Here is a 20,696-nt window from a genome sequence, read left to right as displayed (position 1 = left end):
AGATTAGAAAGAATACTTGATGAGAATGAACTGAAAGAGCAAGCTGGCTTTAGGACAGGATTCTCAACTATGGATCACCTTCATGTAATATCACAGCTAATGGAGAAAGCAAATGAATATCAAACACCATTATGCCTGGCATTTGTGGATTATGAAAAGGCATTTGACTCTATACAGCATAAGGCAATGTTTCGGGCACTGGAAAGACAAGGCATAGATACCCCATATATTATGATTTTGAAGAAAATATATGAGAGTGCTACCTCTTTTATTAGACTAGAAAAAGATAGTAGCAAATTTAAAATCAAGAAAGGAGTTCGACAAGGAGACACAATATCTCCGAAGCTGTTTACTGCTGCCGTTGAGGAAGCTTTCAGAAGATTAGACTGGTCGCAGAAAGGAGTCAATGTGAACGGAGAGTACCTAAACCATTTACGATTTGCAGATGACATTGTGGTTATAAGACACGATCCCAAAAAATTTGAGGAAAATCTTAATCAGTTATGCACAGTTAGTAAGGATTTTGGACTAAAGATGAATATGGCTAAAACAAAAGTAATGATGAACAAGTATGCCACGGAAAGGGAAATAATGATTGAAGGAGCAGTAATTGAAAAGGTGGAGTCATATACTTATCTGGGACAAGTTATTAGCTGTAATAATGATAAATGGCTGGAGGTCAAGAGAAGAATAAATTTTGGATGGATAGCATTCAGGAAATATAGTCACATACTGAAGAGCAATATCCCAGTTTGTCTGAAATGTAAAATAATGAATCGATGTATACTCCCCACCATGACTTATGGAAGTGAAACTTGGGCACTCACCAAAAGAATGGAAGAGAAGCTGAGAACTACACAGCGAAGAATGGAACGAATTATATTGGGAATCAGACTGTTAGATAAGAAGAGAAACACATGGATTGGGCAGCAAACTCAAGTAAAGGACATTCTTATCAAAACTAAAGAACTAAAATGGTCTTGGGCAGGACACATAGCTCGAAGACATGATGACAGCTGGACTAAGAAAATAACAGAATGGTACCCAAGAGGAGCTAGAAGAAAACCTGGAAGACAAAGGTGGAGATGGATAGATGAAATTCATGAGTTTTTGGGTAGTAAATGGATGGCCAGTGCTCAAAACAGAAAGAACTGGAAAGTTGCTGGAGAGGCCTTCATCCTGCAGTGGATTAAAAATGGCTGATGATGATGATGATGATGATGGATTCCCAGAAACATTTCATTTTTATTGACGACTTTCTCAAAGAAATAGTGGAAATCAAATTAAAGTATTTCATATTGCTTGATTTTCATGTTTTATTTCTGTCTCTTATTCTACCTTTTTATGTACACTTTCTACTCTGCATCAGTAAATAATGCTGAACAACTGCATTCTTCTTCCATCAGTCATTGTTATCAACAGCTGACTCTCAAAATGATCATGGCGTCCACTGTATTGATATATGCAGACCTTATATTACCATATATACACACACACACACATGTAAACATACCATATAAACATGCATAATATACAATACATTTTCAAGCAAATTGATTTGACAAAATGAGAGAAATATAAATACAGGTGACCCCCGCGTAACGTTGATAATTCGTTCTGGATAAACAGAGCTCTAAGTGAATCCATGCTAAGCGAGCTCCGCATTCCCATATGGTAACATATGTACAGTCTGTCCTCGTATAGCACGATAGTTGTGTTCCTAGAAACCCTCGTGCAATGCAAAATCGTGCAATATAAACAACAGGCCCTATGGGAAAAGTGGGGTTAGGTGCCGATCAGCGAAGATTGAACACACATTTGGAACCAAAACATTACCAAACACAATAAATAATCGGGTAATTTTAATCTTCATAAAATACTTACGTATTTTATAACGATTAAAATACGTAATAAAAAATAATATTATAATATTTTTATTATAATATAATAAAAAATATTTATTTCTTATTATTTATTTAAATAATAAAAATTTATTAATAAAATAGTAAAAAATTTATTATATTAAATAAAATAGTCGTAATAAAATATTGCTAATGCTTTTGCTTCTATCGTAAGCAAACTTGTTTTTTGTTTGATTTTCTATCTCAACAATTTACAGCCGTTCCATCTCTTCCAATTCTTTGTGTCTGAATATAATGGATTTTAATTACACTTTGAGTTGTTCCTGCTATGAAAGTTGTTTTTATTTTATCTGCATTCTTTCTAATTCTCGGCGTTGCCTCATTTCGGTCTGTAGCATGTGCAATATCACATGGTCTTTTATTTCGCTCAAAGCGTTTCACAATTTCATATTTTTTCTCTATCGACAGAGGCGCCTCCGTAGCCAGGTGGGAAGGAGCAGCAGTGCGTAGCACACGCTTCTTGATTAGACCGGAGTTCGAGCCCGTCACCACCAAATACGGAGGATGCGAAAAGATCAAGGGAATAACCACCGCATATTCCCGGAGCAATATGGCCTTAGTTGCTAATGCTCCAAATAAGAAAACAAACAAACAATCTATCGACAGAGGCGGGACTGGCCATAAGCCTTACCCGGGAAATCCCGGTGGGCCGTTGTGATTTTGGCCATAAACCGTACTATGAGGCCACTATAAATTTTCCCGGGTAAGAATTTTTGATCCAGTCCGCCTCTGTTTATCGATATTGCTTTTCTTTTTCTCTCTGAATCTGTAGTGTCTTCACCAGGACGCTTCCTTTTCGCACCTTTTAAGTATTTTACTCATTTTTAGGGAATAAAGCACAATTACAAAACGAGGAGGCACATAAACAAAGCTGCGCCCGTGTAGCAACTGAATAAACAACACCGTAAAGGCAGAGATGCACTATTAACTCCTCACATTTTACTAAAGCACATTTCTGGGGGTTACTACCATAAAACAATTTCCAGTTGCGTTTCTGCTAGTGGAATCTGTTATAAACTGGTAGTAAACTCCATCTAATTGCATTTGCGATTATATCGATAGCTGGAATTGTGTTGGTTTTTACATTATTATGGTGAAATGTGTTTCCCCTTCACTGATAAAAAAACATAAATACATTTTCAGAATCTTCTCTTCATTCCTATCGTGTTGCGTTCGGTTGGGGTGATTCTGCGTTCGACTGCCATTTCTTGTAAACGCAAAGGCGAATCGTGCATAAGCGAATTCGGTCCGAGTTATATAAGATATCGTTCCCCTATTTATAAATCGTGTATGATCGAATTCATGTAATGTAAACACGTGTTATACTAGGACCGACTGTATTTGTAAGTTTCAGTTGGTGCCATAGGATATTTCCTAATCAATAATAAACGGTAGGGAAAATATGCACAAATGTCGGTCAAAATATGTAATATTCAAATATTTGTACATAAAAAATATTCTGCATTACATACATATATAATTATGTGGTAACTACTTACATATCAAAATTAAACTTAAAATTCCAATTAAAATCATGAATTTAATTGATCTAAATTGATTTTAATTGATTTAATTTGATTGATGAATTTAATCATAAAAATGTGTCGATTTTGGGTTGAATTTTGGCCCTCTTCTAAATAAACTAAAAGGGGTATTAATTTTAAATCCCCCGCAGCGTTACCACCCAACAATAAAGTCAACCGATCCTTCGCCGCTTTGAAACCTGGCATGTTTTTTTTTTTGTTCTTTCAATATGAAACTTCTTTTAGACATTCATTTCCACAAAAGTCCTGCTTCATCTATGTTATAAACTTTTTGAGAAGTATAACACACAATACCCCTCTTCAATAATTTTAACAAGTTCTTTTTTGAAAGTTTCGGCTCCTTGATCTGCACTTGCGGCTTCTCCCTAGATTTTAAATCTATTCAACCAGCCCTTACTAGTTTTAAATGGTTCCACCTTTTTTTTTTTTTTTAGGTGAGTTTTCTTCAGATCATCATATTGGCTAATCTCTCTCTTTTTTATTTTTTTAAATTTTTTTTATAATATTTAACTTAACTGAATTCTGCATTTGGACATTATCTTAAACAAAATTAGTTAAAAGTGTTTTCCATTTCAATCCTAATAGCCGGCCTAGCCCTAGTTGCTTGCAGTGGAACAGCTTTCTTTTCCGCTGCTAAAATTAATTCTTTATTTTTTTTTATAATTGTTCTTACAGTTAAACTTGCAAGTCCTAAATTACGGCACACATCCGCTTGTCGCTGACGAGAATCTATTCACTTCAAAACTTCCAATTTAATTTTCAAATTCAGTCGTTTTCTTACATTTATAGTCTTCGTATTGCGCCCAGAAGTTTCTTTTGCATGCTTATCGGCCATTATTAACTCTTTGAAAATGTAACTGCGTTGGTTGCATTAATTACGATACAATGTTCAAGTAAACTGTTTGAAACGCACAATGTCTAATACTGTACTGAGTGATGACTAGACTTCGGATAAATGTATATAACGCAAATATTTCAAACAATATAATTGATCATTTTTTAAAATGTTGAACTCGGAAATACGTAACAAGTGACTGTAATGCAATTAAATTAGCGTGCGAGAAAATTTCACTGAGTATGGGAAAATTTCTTAAGTCGGCGTGGGAAATGTTTTCATGCTGTTTTGCTATTCATTTTCAAGCTATCGACTCATCAAATGAAACGATTTTGTTAAATATGCCAAAAATGCAATCTGTAAAAGAGCGTAATAGTGATCTGTGACAGCATTATAGTCAGATACGGGTTATAATATAAGAACAGCGTTATAGCGAATCAGCGTAAAGCAAACCGTGTGATAACGGGGGCCTGCTGTATTACAACTAAAGGGCATTTATATACAGTGGATTCCGGTTATTTGGGCCACCAGTTAATCGGGGCAGCCGTTTATTTGGGGCAAATCTTAAAAAACGGAACCCAATCGAGAAAATAGCCAGGATTTACTTCGCTTAATTGGGACAAAATGCCATTTAATCGGGGCAGAAGACCGCAGCACTGAAGATTACCCTACGATTGTCCCCAACCGTACCACATAGTTCGGTCGAATTTCTGGAGGTCACAACCATAAAACAAAAACAATTAGCAGTCATTTGTTTATTGGGCTTTGTGTTAGTGAAATCTATCATAAACTGATAGTAAACTCGATCTTATTGAATTTGCGATAATACCGACAGCTGGAATTCTGTGTGTTATTATGGTGAAATGTGTTTACACTTTTATTTAATCCTCAATCATATAAAAAAATAATTTTCAGGCTCTTCTCTTCATTCCTATTTTTAAAGCTTCGTAATTTGTTACTCCGTTCTCACTTGTGCATATCGTGTTACTTGCAATTTGTGTGTGCGCAGTTCTTTGTTATTGGTTGCTTATCTTTTTACTGTTTTAAATATTAACCCCCACCCACAAATGACATTGAACAGAAATGTCAACTAGTTTAGTTAGTATGTACATATTACAGTACGTATTAATTATTCTGATTATCACGTATATTCTTCTGAATTTCACGGATCATTTAATTTTTTTAATTGGTAAGGTAATAAAGGGTAAATTTGTACTTAATATATCTTTACTTTATAGCCTATGAATAATATTCCTCCTATTTCACTAATTAGAATCGCTGTTTAATAGAATTAAAATTCAATTCACAAACGTGATCACAATGACCGGCGCTTATTACGTATTGTATAGTGAACGGTACTTGACGATGGTGACTCCATGGTAACAGGATGCCTTCGTAGCCAGGTGGGAAGGAGCAGCAGTGCGTACCACACGCTTCTTGATTAGACCGGGGTTCGAGCCCATCACCACCAAATACGGAGGATGCAGAAAGGTCAGGGAATGACCACCGCATATCCTGGAGCAATATGGCCTTAGTTGCTAATGCTCCTAAAAACCAAACAACTTCAACTTCCATCGTAATGTGATTTGATTGAACAGTGAACCAATTGTAAAGGGGGGGGGAGTACATTGTATTTTTAACTATTTACGTGAACTTCGGATAATTGCGGCAGCCGCTTAATTGGGCCAAAATGCACTAGACCCAATGTGTCCCAAATAACCGGAATCGACTGTATATACATTAGATACCAACAAATAGTTAATTTGTTGGTATCTAATAAACTAGGGCATTAATATAGTAGTAGTAGTAATGATAATAGGGGTGTAATTAACCCAGTGGTTACAACACCAGACTACCAATATCATGGAACCTTTTGAATCTCGGCGCATGAAAGTTGCGTCATTGGACCTACCTTCCCCAAGGTCAAAGTGACAGCTGAGGCAGAGAATGGCACCATCTGGTGTTGCTCCCAAAACTGCCACCCATCATTGGATGCCAAAGCTAAAACAGGCCCACCTCCATAGCTAGATGAAGACGAGAAGTAGAAATATTGAACATACTGCATCGGGTGTGGTCCAGGTTAAAATCACACACGTTCAGGTCTTAGGCAGAGGGATCGGTTTGAAAAGTCAGAGAAAGTCTTCTGGGGATGATGGTGGAGTGAGTGGCGCTGTCCCCCATATGGCTACCACAACTGAAGGGAAAGACCACCCAGCCCAATCATCTGGAAGTGCTTCTTGTGCAGTCGCAATAGTGACCATCCGGGAGGAAGAAGAAGAAAAAAGAAGCCAACTCATGAAGTGAAGCATCGAAATGAATACATTTATCATTCATGCATACTACAAAGTAACAAAGCTAGAAACAGATGTGATAATGTACAGGATGAAACTGCACACAGAGTGGCTAGATTGGTTCCTGACTGCTCAGGGCTCTGAACAGCAAATAGCAGACCCGAGATGGTCCATTGGCAAGAAGAACCTGATAGCTTCTGCAATCTTGGGAAAAAATTTAGCAGTTTCTGAGCAACCAACTACAAACAATAACGAATACAGACACTATGGAAACAGAACAGCAAGTACATGAACTACAACTTACAGCAACTGAAATTGAAACAGACAAGATCGTGATATCCAGATTAGAAGAGCAGAAGAAAGCCCAAACAAAATTTGAGGGAATGGACCCCATGAGGACTTGCACCATACCAAAGCAGACTCAACAGAATCTTGTGGCAAGTCACATGCCACTCAGTAGGCAAGTAATACCAGATTATCTCAAAAACAATGGAGTAACACAATTTACCATCTGCACAGCAATTTATTGCTTCTCTAGGAGCCAGCAGGATGAACAGAAGGGAAACCAGAGAAAAAATAACACAAAATGCAAAGACAAGGAACCGCCAGCCTGGGAAAGTAGGCTATATCAGAAAATAGAATAGATTAGATTGAAGATAGGCCAACTGACCCAGTGTAAACGGAGTAACGGAAGTAAGAAGCTGATCCAAAAAAAAAAAAGTGAAGGCCATCCTCAAGAAAGACAACAAACATGATAACTTATAATCAGAGGATTGAAGACTACTCGACACTCTCAAGCCAAAACTCCTAGCACTCGGCAAGAGACTTGACCATTACAGGGAGATTGCCCAGAGGAAAACAGACAACAAGATGTTTGATGAAAATCAAGAGCCTCCTACAGGAAAATCGGACAAGAAGAGAAGAAAGGGCCGATCCCCCAACCAGAAGGTACTCTAGAAGTTCTGGGGCAACTTGTGGAGTGGCGAAGTTAGCCATAACAGCTGTGCCACCTGGATAGATTTAGAAAAGAAGAAACCCAAAAACTTAAAAGAGATGACATAATGGGAGATTTGGGAGGAAGAAGTACAACAGTCAATCAGAAAATCCCACAACTTGCAAATCCCAGAAATAGATAACATCCACAACTGTTTCCATTCCATTTCCATTTATTTGTACACACACAATTATTACATGTGTGTGTGTATATATGTGTGTGTGTATATATGTGTGTGTGTGTATATATATATATATATATATATATATATATATATATAATTATGAATAAAAATTAAAATTAAGTAAAGAAAGAAAATGGATTTGAATTTGAATAGAGATAAAATGGAATATCAATAATATGAATTATGGATCAGGGACACTGCAAGAGCAAAGGTACCCTACAACCATAATGTATATATAGAAAATTATTTTAATGTTATGTGCAAATCTTTAATTTAACTTATGCTAATAATGAAAATACCGTGTACCCTGGGAGCGATGTATGTTGAATAAAGGGGGGGAAGAACGGAAAAGAGTAACGTTATAAACAAAGTGCGAATTTTGAAAAATGTAAAATTTGAAATGAACGAAAATAGAAATAGCAGATTATTGAAAAGAACGACCAAAGTAGAAATAGCATTGCAGTATCTTTCATAATTTCTGTGTCATCTTCAGAGGTCATCCACCTAAATTATGAAAAAGAACAGCAATACTCTTACTTCTGTATCTGACATGTTCTGTATGTCAAAAAAAAAAAAAAAAAAAAAACACGTGTACGCGGACACGTTGTAAAAAATAATTTAGAATATAAATTTTGAAAAAATAAAATACAAGTTAAGCAAAAATATTATTCCAAAGTATAACATACAGAACATGGATGACCTTACAGAAGTAAGTAACCCGCCAAAAAGAGAAGACAAAGGAAGCGAGTGTCCGATTGACAAGAATGACAAGAATGTCAATAACTTACCGCTACGTGACCGGTCGACAAAAAAGAAAGAGCCGGAGGCTAAACAGTGTATATATGTGAAGAAACGCTAGCGGCACCTAGCGTTAGACGAATTTTGGTGTATGTATATTTTGTAATTTACGTAAGCGGTGGAGCTACGCTAGGTTCAAGTTAAGTACATGATACTCAAACTTTCGGGACTCTTACAGAAGTAAGAGTATTGCTGTTCTTTTTCATAATTTAGGTGGATGACCTCTGAAGATGACACAGAAATTATGAAAGATACTGCAATGCTATTTCTACTTTGGTCGTTCTTTTCAATAATCTGCTATTTCTATTTTCGTTCTTTTCAAATTTTACATTTTTCAAAATTCGCACTTTGTTTATAACGTTACTCTTTTCCGTTCTTCCCCCCCTTTATTCAACATACATCGCTCCCAGGGTACACGGTATTTTCATTATTAGCATAAGTTAAATTAAAGATTTGCACATAACATTAAAATAATTTTCTATATATATATATATATATATTATGTGAGGTAAAAGTTAGGCAAAAGTAATAAAAATAAATAAATATGGCTATGTAGCTATCATCAGAGGCAGCAAATGCACATCCTCCACATGATGCCTAATTATATCTGATAATTAAAATTAATAGTTTCCATTCCATTTCCATTTATTTGTACACACACAATTATTACATGTGTGTGTGTATATATGTGTGTGTATATATATATATATATATATATATATATTATGTGAGGTAAAAGTTAGGCAAAAGTAATAAAAATAAATAAATATGGCTATGTAGCTATCATCAGAGGCAGCAAATGCACATCCTCCACATGATGCCTAATTATATCTGATAATTAAAATTAATATGATATTTAAAATAAAAACATCAGCCAGTAGTACTGCAATAATGCGGAGCGAAACGAAACGCAAAATAATATAAAATAAACAAACAGGGAAGGGAAAGTAGAGATAACCAAACCACCCCTATCGGAGAATGGAGGGGTGGTTTGGTTCTTCGATATTTCTGCCTTTGCGATGATTTGTATGACGATTGAAATGCAGCGATTCCATGACCATTATTGGCCTCGTGGTCCTCTGTCGATATGGGGCATGATGGTCAGTCTATCATTTTGATATTTTAGTTTTTTGGTAATTTCTTTAACCCTTTATTGGTGATATTTCACGTCTTTTGGAACTGGTACCTTCGAGGGGGGGTACCGCTAAATTATTTATAATTGGCATTATTTTAAATTTACATCATTTTTTTTTATTAATTGGGTTTAATGACTTAATTGACTAAATTATACAGGGGATTATCGACTACCTTTTTGTCCTATTATCTCTACTTTCCCTTCCCTGTTTGTTTATTTTATATTATTTTGCGTTTCGTTTCGCTCTGCATTATTGCCGTACTACTGGCTGATGTTTTTATTTTAAATATCATATTTATTTTAATTATCAGATATATATATATATATATATATATATACACACACAATTTTATATACATTAACATTCTCATTACATATATATAAGACATTATATTATACCTCCTGGTGCACTTTGTACGTGTATCCCAGAGTCAAGGGTGGCTCCTAGGCAAAAGCCCATTTCCACCTAGTTCATCTGTTTTGGCGTAGAACCTCAACAAATCTAGACTAAAAACATGTGTGAGGTATTTTACCATCGCCAGTATAAGACAGCTGTTGCCAGGTGCCCTTCTCTAGGCCCGGGTTTACGTTATGTATTTGTGCCGATTGCACAAATCCTGCACCCACCGGATGTAGTGCAATACCAGTGGGTGTCAGCAAATGAATTACTAGTGGAGAACTTCCACAAATTATCCTCACTTACACCCACTAATTATTATATTAAACAGATATATACAATACTTTTTTTTTTTTAAATATGCTCAGAGTCTCTGAATTATGGAGAACCAAGAAAACAATATATAACATACATCTTTACAATAATAATTGACATAAATCTTGTCAATAACAATTGGCCAAAATCAATGCAACATTATTAACATAAATCAACACAATAGCAATCCATATAAGTCAACACAATAACAATTAACTTAAATCTTCTGTTTGCACTTACTTTGTGCAGTACAGATCAGGCTCCAGGCCACACTCAAATAACTTAGCCCGGAGGGACCCATGCTCTGTTAGCAGATAAGAAGTTGTCATATAAGGTCTAAACCACGAAATAACTCCAGGGGTTGTTGAGAATTCCACTTGCGCAATATACTTTCTTGTTACATGCCCAATTTTGCTCTCATCCCATCTTTTTTGCCAGACAACATTAAATTCCTTCCAAAGCCTTTTCTTCTCCCTTTTAAAGTCGCTGGCTGGGTCAGTCATAATTCCAAGCATTGTCTTAGACTGTCCCTTTTTTTCGGTAGTAAATCAAAACCCGAAAAGCAATATATAAATCTACAGGAATCGTACCACCAAGTATTTGGAGTGCATTGTTTGAAACAGTCCTTGGAATATTATTGATCATCAAAAGAACTGATCTTTATGTGAAAATAAGTTTCTGTTTCACTTTTACCTTTGATACTTTTTGGACTAAACACTTACTGCATATGATATAATAGGCAAAAATATGGTTTTATAGTAAAGATTCAAGGTTTTATTTGATAATCCCCACTCTTTCCTTTAGACTGATAACTGAGGCTGTGAAAAAATGGATTTTGTCCCTGAGTTTTGACACGTGAGGCAGAAAACTGAGTTTATCATCTAAGGTAATTCCCAAATACTTAGTTTGGGATACATATGGTATTTGGGTATTATTTAGTCAGATTCTGGGCAGTCTGGTGTGGCTAAAATGGTTCTTAAAAGTCATAAAATTGGTTTTATTGGGGAATATTTTCAGTTTGTTGACTGTAGTCCATGACATCAAGTCATCCAAGATAGGCTGTATTTTCTCTTCAGTCGTTCTCCTTGTGTTTCCATCAGTAACGATCACCAAATCATCCGCATAGGCTATCTTACTGATACCATTGCATTCCCGCGTTAACCATTGATCCAGCACAGTGTTCCAGAGGAGATGTCCCAACACTGATCCTTGGGGGCATCCTCCTGAAATCTAAGCCCAGTACGTAAGATGTTTTGCCACTACCTTAATATGTCTGTCACTAAAGTACGATCGCATAACACTGTAGATATACGCATCACACTCTGCAGATCTCAAGCTCCTGAGGGCACTTTCCCACCATAAAGTGTCAAACGCTCCCTGAAAATTTACAAACACAGCCAGTATGTATTTAGCAGGTGAGTTGGACACATAGTTGGACACATAGTTGGTCAGAAGATTTATAGCGTCTTCAGTCGACCGTCCTTTCTTGAAGCCGTATTGTGCTTCTGAACATAACTGATGATCTTCTAGCATTTTTTGGATTCTTGGGTGATGGTAGGTGGCTCACGGAGGGTGATGGTAGATGGCTCTCTGTCTAACTGTCCCCACTAACGCTGGTGTCCCCCAAGGTTAGTTCTTTCCCCAACTCTTTTCCTCTTGTATATTAATGACCATCTTCCATTGACTGGAAATCCTATCTATAGTTTTGTCGATGATAGCACATTGCATTCCACTTTCCATTTTGAGAAACCTTGCCCTGCTCAATCAGCTTCAACTTTTCGAATATCCGCTACCAATTCCTTAAATGCCGATCTCCGGGAAATTGTCCAGTGGGGCAAAGGATGCAAGGAGCGATTGACCAGTGACACTGCAGTTTTGGAGCAAGCCTACAAGAAGCACTGCAGACTGTAAACAGCCTACATCAAGTACCAAGGCCTTTAACTCCATGCCCCATAGATGGCTGATAGAGATACTGAAGATCTACAAAGTCAACTCAATACTGACACACTTCCTAGAAGCAACTATGGCAAAATGGAGAACCACCATCAAGGTCGAGAACATCATGACCACATCAATACCCATCAGAAGAGGAATCATCCAGGGAAATGCCCTTCCACAATGGTTTTGTCTATCGCTCAATCTGCAGTCCACCGTCGTCAGTAACAGGGCAAATATGGATATATCCTAAAAGAAGGGAGGAAGTACATGTACACCCTCTCTCACCTGATGTACATGGATGACATCAAACTCTATGCCACAACTGAGAATCAACTCGAAGAGTTCAGCACTAACATCAGGATGCAATTTGGCCTTGACAAATGCAAGACCCATGGAGTGCATCAAGGACATCTAGTTGGACAAAACTATCAGCTGAAGATGGTGAAAAGATTGAAACCATGACAGAGAGAGAGACATACAAATATTTGAGGTTAATGCAGGCCCACCAGTTAGAACACAATGAGATCAAGGCCCACCTGACTGAGAAATGCCATCAGAGACTGAAAAGCCTGTTAAAATCAAAGCTGAAATGGTGGGAATATGGTCACAGCCATAAACACTTATGCAGTCCTAGTAGTAATGTATGCCTTCGAGATCGTAGATTGGACCAAAGCTAAGCTGGAGGAGATTATGAGATCAATAGGGATAATGATTTTGTTTGATTATTGCATGTAACAAATAAAATTTGTACAATTCCTAAGACACAAAACAGTTACTTTTTTTAGCATTAGTTGAGGCATATAATGCAAGAAAGCAAGCTTATACAGCATCAGCCAAAAAGAAAATAAAATAAAAATCTCATATTACCCATCCACTTGCTCCAAAAGTTTGTCCAGTTCCTCCTTGAATTAATTTAAGCTACGAACTTCTAAAACGGCAGTTGGAAGTTTGTACCAGCAACCAACCACCCACTGCCTAAAGGCAAAGTTTTCGCATCTATTCTGCAATTATCCTTCCTTAATTTGAATTTATACCCCCTCAGGTGCATAATCTGAGCAAGAGAAAGAATCCCATCAGGATTGAGCTTGCTCAAACCATTCAAGGCCTTATACACTTCAATTATATCACATCACCTCACAGGTGCCTAGTCTTGATGCTGTAATTTGTAAAACTTAAGCCTTTCCTGGTAAGAGCAACCCTTTGTTCATCTTACTGATCATGTTGCCCTTCTCTGTACTCCTTCTGACAACATTGCATACTTCCTAAAATGAGACCTCTTTTTTTTTTTTTTTTTTATGAAAACCCCAACACGAGAGGTATTAGAACCTATAGTGCTTGGGTTGGAGGTTGAGAAGATGAAAGAAGATATTTGTTGACATTAGGCTTGAACTGCTGTAGACTGTAATTTTCAGGAAATGCATATGAAGGAAGGTTGTTCCAGAAAACGGCAGTTGAATGAATAAACGAGGAAGATGAAAAGTTGGTTCTGTGAGTTTGAAGTTGGACAGTAAATGGATGTTGGCTGGTGGCGGCGCATGTTTGGACTGTTTTGAAAGAGAGAGTGGGAGTTATAAAAGCCAATTCAGAAGAACAGAGCCCATGGAAATATCTATAGAAGAGGCATGCAGCAGAAACAGTACATCTATGAGAGACTCTGTTAGAGAGGAGTCATTAATTAATCTAACTGCCCTCTTCTGAATGGAATCTAGAATCCTGAGAGAAGTTTTGGGGGCACCATAGATGTGGGAACAATATTCCACAGTAGGGCGAATTTGCGATTTGTACAGAGTGAACAGCTGTTTGGAAGAAAAGTAATGCCGAGAGTGAAAGAGAAAACTAAGTTTTTTTTAGATGCAGGGGAAGCAATGTTATTATTATTAGCTACATGGTGCAAGGAAGTCTGAGGCTTATGCTGCACCAGCCAAAAAAAAAAAAATCCCCATGTTACTCTGAGAGAGAGAGAGAGAGTTGTTTGGTTTTTAGGAGCATTAGCAGCTTAGGCCATATTACTCCGGGATATGCGGTGGTCATTCCCTGACCTTTCCGCATCATCCATATTTGGTGGTGACGGGCTCGAACCCCGGTCTAATCAAGAAGCGTGTGCTACGCACTGCTGCTCCTTCCCACCTGGCTACGGAGGCGCCGAGAGAGAGAGAGAGAGAGAGTCAAAAGTAAAAGGGAATCACCAAGAAAGAGAAGAATGATGATATCTAGCTCAGTACCCTGGGTATGCTGAGCTGGATACCATCATTCTTCTCTTTCTTGGTGATTCGCTTTTACTTTGTAATGTGCTTGTGCCAAGAGAGATTAGAAGTCAGGGTAATCCCCAAAAGAGAGATATCATTTTGCCTAGAAATCGGAGTGTCACCAAAGATAAGCATAGGGGCAAAAGTATCCTTTTTTGCGAGATATAAGACGAGACTGAGTTTTAGAAGGATTGAAATCAACTAAGTTGCCTTTGCCCCAATGGACAATTACCTGGTGATCGGTATGTAAGGAATTGGTAGCGGATATTCGAGAAGTTAAGGCTGATTAAGCAGGGCAAGGTTTTTTAAATTGGAAAGTGGAATGCAATGTGCTATCATCGGCAAAACTATGGATAGGATTTCCAGTCAATGGAAGAAGGTCATTAATATACAAGAGGAAAAGAGTGGGGGAAAGAACTGAACGTTGGGGGGACACCAGCATTAGTGGGGAAGTTAGAAGACAGAGAGCCATCTACCATCACCCTTGGTGAGTGATCAGAAAGAAAACTGTATAACCAATTACAAAAAACAGTTGGCAAACCATAAGATGGAAGTTTGATTAGAAGACCTTTATACCAAACACAACCGAAAGCCTTTGAGATGTCAAAAGCAACTACTTGTGTTTCACCAGACTTTTCCATTGAATTTGTTCATAAAAGGGTAACAAAAGCCAGAATAACACCAGTGGGTTGACACTGACGGAATCTGTACTGGTGATCGTTGATCAGATGGAAGGTTTCTAGGTAGTTTAAGAGTTGGCGGTTAATTGATTTCTCCATTACTTTAGAAAGAGTAGAAGTAATTGCAATGGGACGATAATTGGATGGGAGGAATTTGTCACCCTTTTTAGGAACTGCCTGGATACGAGCAAATTTCCAAGCAGAAGGAAAAACATCTTTGGAATAAAAAAGTGAAAAAAGGCGGGAAAGAACAGGAGCACAGAAAGAACAGGTTTTGAGAACAGGTAATCCTTCTGACATCCTTTTGACGGAAGACCACAGGAGGCATTGAATGGAGCGTGTTGGGAATGGTGGGAGGTGTTTTACCAAATCATTAATATATCAGTTGGAAGAAAAATGGGATGCTAGCAGGTCAGCTTTATCCTTGGCTGAAGTGACAACAGATCCATCTGGTTTTGACAGAGGTGAAAGCAGAGATGGGCAAAAGTCTGGTCTCTTGCCAATAGCTTTGGCAAGAGACCAGAATGCTTAGCTACCATTAAGGCAAGAAGCAAGTTTTCTACTCTTAGCTTGCTCAAAATCTAGTTTGAATTAATTAATAACTGCTTTGCAGTTGTTGAGCTTTGCTGTAGGCAGGAAATGAACCTGGAAATCCGGATACAAGCCAATTGTGATATGCAACATTCTTATCTTGAAGAGCCTTAGCACATTTATTGGAAAACCAAGGTTTTGATAAATAATGAGATTTTAAGGTGGAGTGTGGAATAAAGGATTTCATCTGTACAAGAATGATTTCACTGACACAATATGAGTGGTGCCTCAGTAGCCAGGTGGGCAGGAGCAGCAGTGTGTAGCACATGCTTCTTGATTAGACTGGGGTTTGAGCCGTTACCATCAAATATGGAGGATGCAGAAAGGTCAGGGAATGTCCACCGCATATCCCCTGAGCAATATGGCCTTAGTTGCTAATGCTCCTAAAAATCAAATAACAACAACTTCTTTATTCCTTTTTCTACTTTAATCACTTTGACAAGTGTTAAGCTTGTATACTGTTATAACGATCACTAAAACATATAGGGCATTAGTGATCATAACAATATTCTCCTAAGTTGACTCATGTTTATTCATTAGAATATACATAAGTTCATTTGTGTTTATGCTAAGGAAAAATTCATAATTAGGCAAATAAGAAGTATGGCAAAGCAAATTACTCATGTAAAATTGGCATGAATAATTTAAATTACTCAACAATAGAAGCAGCAAACTTCGAATTAAAGATAAATTTTTTATATTATACGAACTTTCCTATTTTATATGGAATATGAAAAGTTCAAGGGACAGAAAAATAATTCGAAATAACCAATATTTTGAATTAAGCAATTTCGAATTATCCAAGCACCAGTGTAATCTGATTGAAGTCAAATTGTATTTATTTTTTATTGAAAAACCTGTTGCATAAAATTTTTCCATATCACATAATAACATTTTGCTTTATTCCTTTCACTTTAATACATCATAATAATTTACTTTATCCCCTACTTGTATTTATATAATTTGAAAATTTAGTCACTAATCTCTGTGATTGAATAGCTCTAGAACATTTACATTGCTTGATCATAATGTACACCAAGTAGGACTTGCCATACTTATTTGGTCATTACATACACAGGGTGTTTCTGTTAAACGTTTCAGAACTTCTAAGAGGGGTAGGGTACATCCTGACAACTCGAAATCATATAGCAATGTGGGGTCGGAAATGCTTTCCTGAAGCGGTGTTGTACACAGAAGCACCATAAAGAAAAGAGACCGTAAGTGAGAAATCGTTTGAATAATACATGAAAAGAAGCAAAAGGTACATGGATTAAAGTAAGTGTTCGAAGTTTCTTCAACCTCGTATTGCTTTCGCACAGTGGTACCTTGGAAAATGTGCTACAAATCCCCTTTTTCCTGCTGAAGTGTTGTTTTCCGATGAGGCATCCTTCACAAGGGAAGGAATTTTCAACACGCAAAACGACCATATCTGGGCGGTCGAGAACCCGCATGCAATACGACATCGTGCAGCACAGATTCGATTTTTGGTCAATGTATGGGCCGGTATTATGGGAGATCACCTCATCGGACCTTACCTGTTACCGTGTCGTCTAACCGGACCTATCCACTTGATCTTTCTGCAGCAAGTATTGCCACAACTTTTGAGAGATGAACAGATTTCTGCATCGATGCAACAGACAATGTGGTTCCAACACGATAGAGCTCCTGCCCATTATAGGCGGAGATGTTCGTAACTACCTGGATGTCACATTTGGTCAACAGTGGATCGGACGTGGTGGTCCCGTGCGTTGGCCTGCTCGGTCACCCGACCTATCATGTCCTGATTTTTATTTCTGGGGTCATATGAAATCGCTAGTTTATGACACCCCTGTTGACAATGCTGAGGAGCTGGTTGCAAGAATCGCAGTAGCTGCCGAAGAAATGCGAAATTCGCCTGGAGTATTCCAGAATGTTCGGATGTCCATGCGTCGGAGATGTGAGGCGTGCATTGTAGCCCGTGGAAGAAACTTCGAACACTTACTTTAATCCATGTACCTTTTGCTTCTTTTCATGTATTATTAAAACGATTTCTCACTTACGGTCTCTTTTCTTTATGGTGCTTCCGTGTACAACACCGCTTCAGGAAAGCATTTCCGACCCCACATTGCTATATGATTTTGAGTTGTCAGGATGTACCCTACCCCTCTTAGAAGTTCTGAAATGTTTAACTGAAACACCCTGTATATTGTTGTGGTAGATAACAGTACTTAAAAAAAAAAAAAATGTATATTTTTTCACATTCGTAAAAATATGAATTTTAGCAATAAAATATAAAAATATGAATGTGCCTGACACCAAGTATATTAGATGTGCTTTACAAATTTTCACTACAGCTTGGGTGCTTCTTGTGATCCATCAACATAAATTTTAGGAAGTTGGACACTTAACAATTGGATAATGTGACTACTGTATGTTTCTGTGCATGTTCAAATATTTGTAATATGAATTAATCTAAATATACTTGTATAAAATAGGGTACATGTTGGAGCCTGATTTGGAGAAAAGGCCTGATATTTACCAAGTGTCATATGTAGCCTTTAAACTGTTAGGAAGAGAATGTCCTGTTACAAATTTAAAGGTATGTAATTATATAATATTTAATGCCTCAATTGTGTTTTTTTTTGCCAATTTAGTTATATCTGCTTACGCTGTTTTGTCAGTTTAAATATTAACATAAATCTGAATAATAATAATAATAATAATGAAAAGATTATAAATGTTTTATTACCTGAATTTTTGTTCATGCATCATTGGTAGAAGAGAACTTTATTTCAAGATTTGACATTTTCTGAAATGGACCACATTTAATGACAAAATTAACTACACTTAACTGTATTGAATGTCCAACATTCAGTACAGTTAAATGTAGTTATCACTCATGGTGCTACATATATAAATATTTAGGGCTTCTTGGAAAATTGTTTGACTACTTCTGTGATGTAACCTTTAATATAAACAAAAATACTAATAGGAATTTGGAAATGTAATTCTTGAAGTATCACTGCAATAGCGATTCTGTGAAAAACTGCCTTCATACCCAGGCCGACTGGGCTAGCCGAGTGGGTAAAGTACCTGCCCGGCAACCCAAAGGTCGCGGGTTCGATTCCCGCCTCGGGCTTGGATCAAAGTACTGCAAAAACCTTGGGAGGTGCAATATGGCCACAGAAGCCAATGCGCCAACAACTACCAAATCAAAATCAAATCAAAAGCCTACATACCCAGGATTCATGGTAGAGCGACAATGTTGCGTCACTGGGAAAGCAGGAAAATAAAAATATAAATGGTTGGGTTAAAATTTGTTTAATAACTGATTAGAAAAACAAAAAACAAAAGGTAAACACAAAGCTTTTGGACAGAAGGCACCCTTCTTCAGTTGTGACAGTTGCCGTTATTGTAAAAATACAGAATATCATGTGTGTGCCATGGTGATCATGGGTGGTGAGAATTGCGTGCTACAGGTGCTTGCAACAATTAGCTGGTTGAAGGAGAGGCTTGTGGTTGTAGTTGCAATACTTGGGAATACTCTGAGTGTTTGTCAGCTAGGAGGATGGGTGCCTCAGTGATGCGATTAATGCCAGTTAAAGGAACTGCTACAACATGAGGTATGGAGCGATTCCAACAAGATGCGGCTTGGTAGTTGCGGGATCAGTCAATAATCTTGACTTTGTGGTGTGGATCGATGTTGTATTGGGTAGATGAGAAGTGCTCAGCAATTGCTGAGTGATCCACATCTGCCAAACGTGTGGCTTTTTCATGCTGAGAGACCCGATTACTGAGTCTTCTGCCGGTTCCCCAACGTAGCAGCCAGTGCACCCATGACAGGAGATACATACGGTACACCAATCCACTGTTTGTGGGGGGGGGGGCTGGTGTTTTAACTCTCGAGACGAGGAACCGCAACTTGCTCCCTGGAAGTTATAAACACTTTATCCCGTGAATCTGTAAGACCCTAGAAATTTGTTCTGACTGGTTCAGGTAGTATGGGATAAATACGTTATGGTGGGGTCATCACTGCGCAGGACCCTGTGGTTGGCAACATGGTCATGGGCCTGTAGGTCGCACCTATCCACGGCACTGGTATGGTATCTACACTTTGACAGATCTGCCGTAACCTTAGTAACCTCAGTGTGCCTATCATCCTCAGAACTGGAGTGGTTCCAGGCACAGGGTAGTAGAGCTCACGCCATGCTGAAAAGATGGCTGCATGCATGTGCTGACCAATAGTTGGTAAATTGGCCAGCATACATCGGCTTGTGAAAGACTGAAGTCTTTAAATGTGAACCTTCGTGTTTAAAGGACAAGAGTGTCTAAGAAAGGAAGGGCAATGCTTGACTCCAGTTTGATGGTGAATTGAATGAAGGGTGACAAAGAGTTCAGGTGGTGTAGAAGCCGGTCTTTTGACTCCCGAGGGACGACCACGAACACATCGCCCACGTACGGGCACCAAAAGGCCATGAGATCTGGCAAACCCACAAATGAACGACCCTCTAGCTCCTCCATTGCGATGCTTGCCGTGACTGAATTAACTGGTTGTGCCATAGCTGTGCCATGTATCTGCCAGTAAATGTACTCACCAAACATAATTGCACCACCAGTCAGGCGCAATCTAAGGGTGCAAATGTCGTCGGAAGTTAGAGAAGATCTGCTGCTTAGGGTTTTGTTGTCTAGAAGCTCCTTTTGCATATGTGATTGTTACTTGGACCGGGATTGAAGTGAAGAGAGACACCACATCAAATGAGGCCATCATCTGGTCATCCGAAATGGATAGTCTGCTAACTCAGTCCAAGAATTCTTGCCACTAGTGGGCAGCCTTGCCCACCAGGGGC

At 38.0% G+C, this 20,696-nt stretch overlaps 1 protein-coding gene across 3 annotated transcripts in view; it reads left to right on the top strand.

Annotated features, from left to right (window-relative positions):
- Nucleotides 1-20,696, top strand: part of LOC150088207 (uncharacterized) — a 376,069-nt gene that overhangs the window by 250,448 nt on the left and 104,925 nt on the right. For all 3 annotated transcript variants that reach the window (XM_090369384.1, XM_090369385.1, XM_090369386.1), the window contains one exon: nt 18,345-18,448. In XM_090369384.1, the coding sequence (XP_090225510.1) occupies nt 18,345-18,448 (104 nt within the window). The remainder of the gene's footprint in view (nt 1-18,344; nt 18,449-20,696) is intronic.

This window comes from Mastigoproctus giganteus, chromosome 3, assembly GCF_048544385.1.
Source record: "Mastigoproctus giganteus isolate SK-2022 chromosome 3, ASM4854438v1, whole genome shotgun sequence".
Lineage (NCBI taxonomy): Eukaryota > Metazoa > Arthropoda > Arachnida > Uropygi > Thelyphonidae > Mastigoproctus > Mastigoproctus giganteus.
This window is presented reverse-complemented; position numbering and strand designations above follow the sequence as displayed.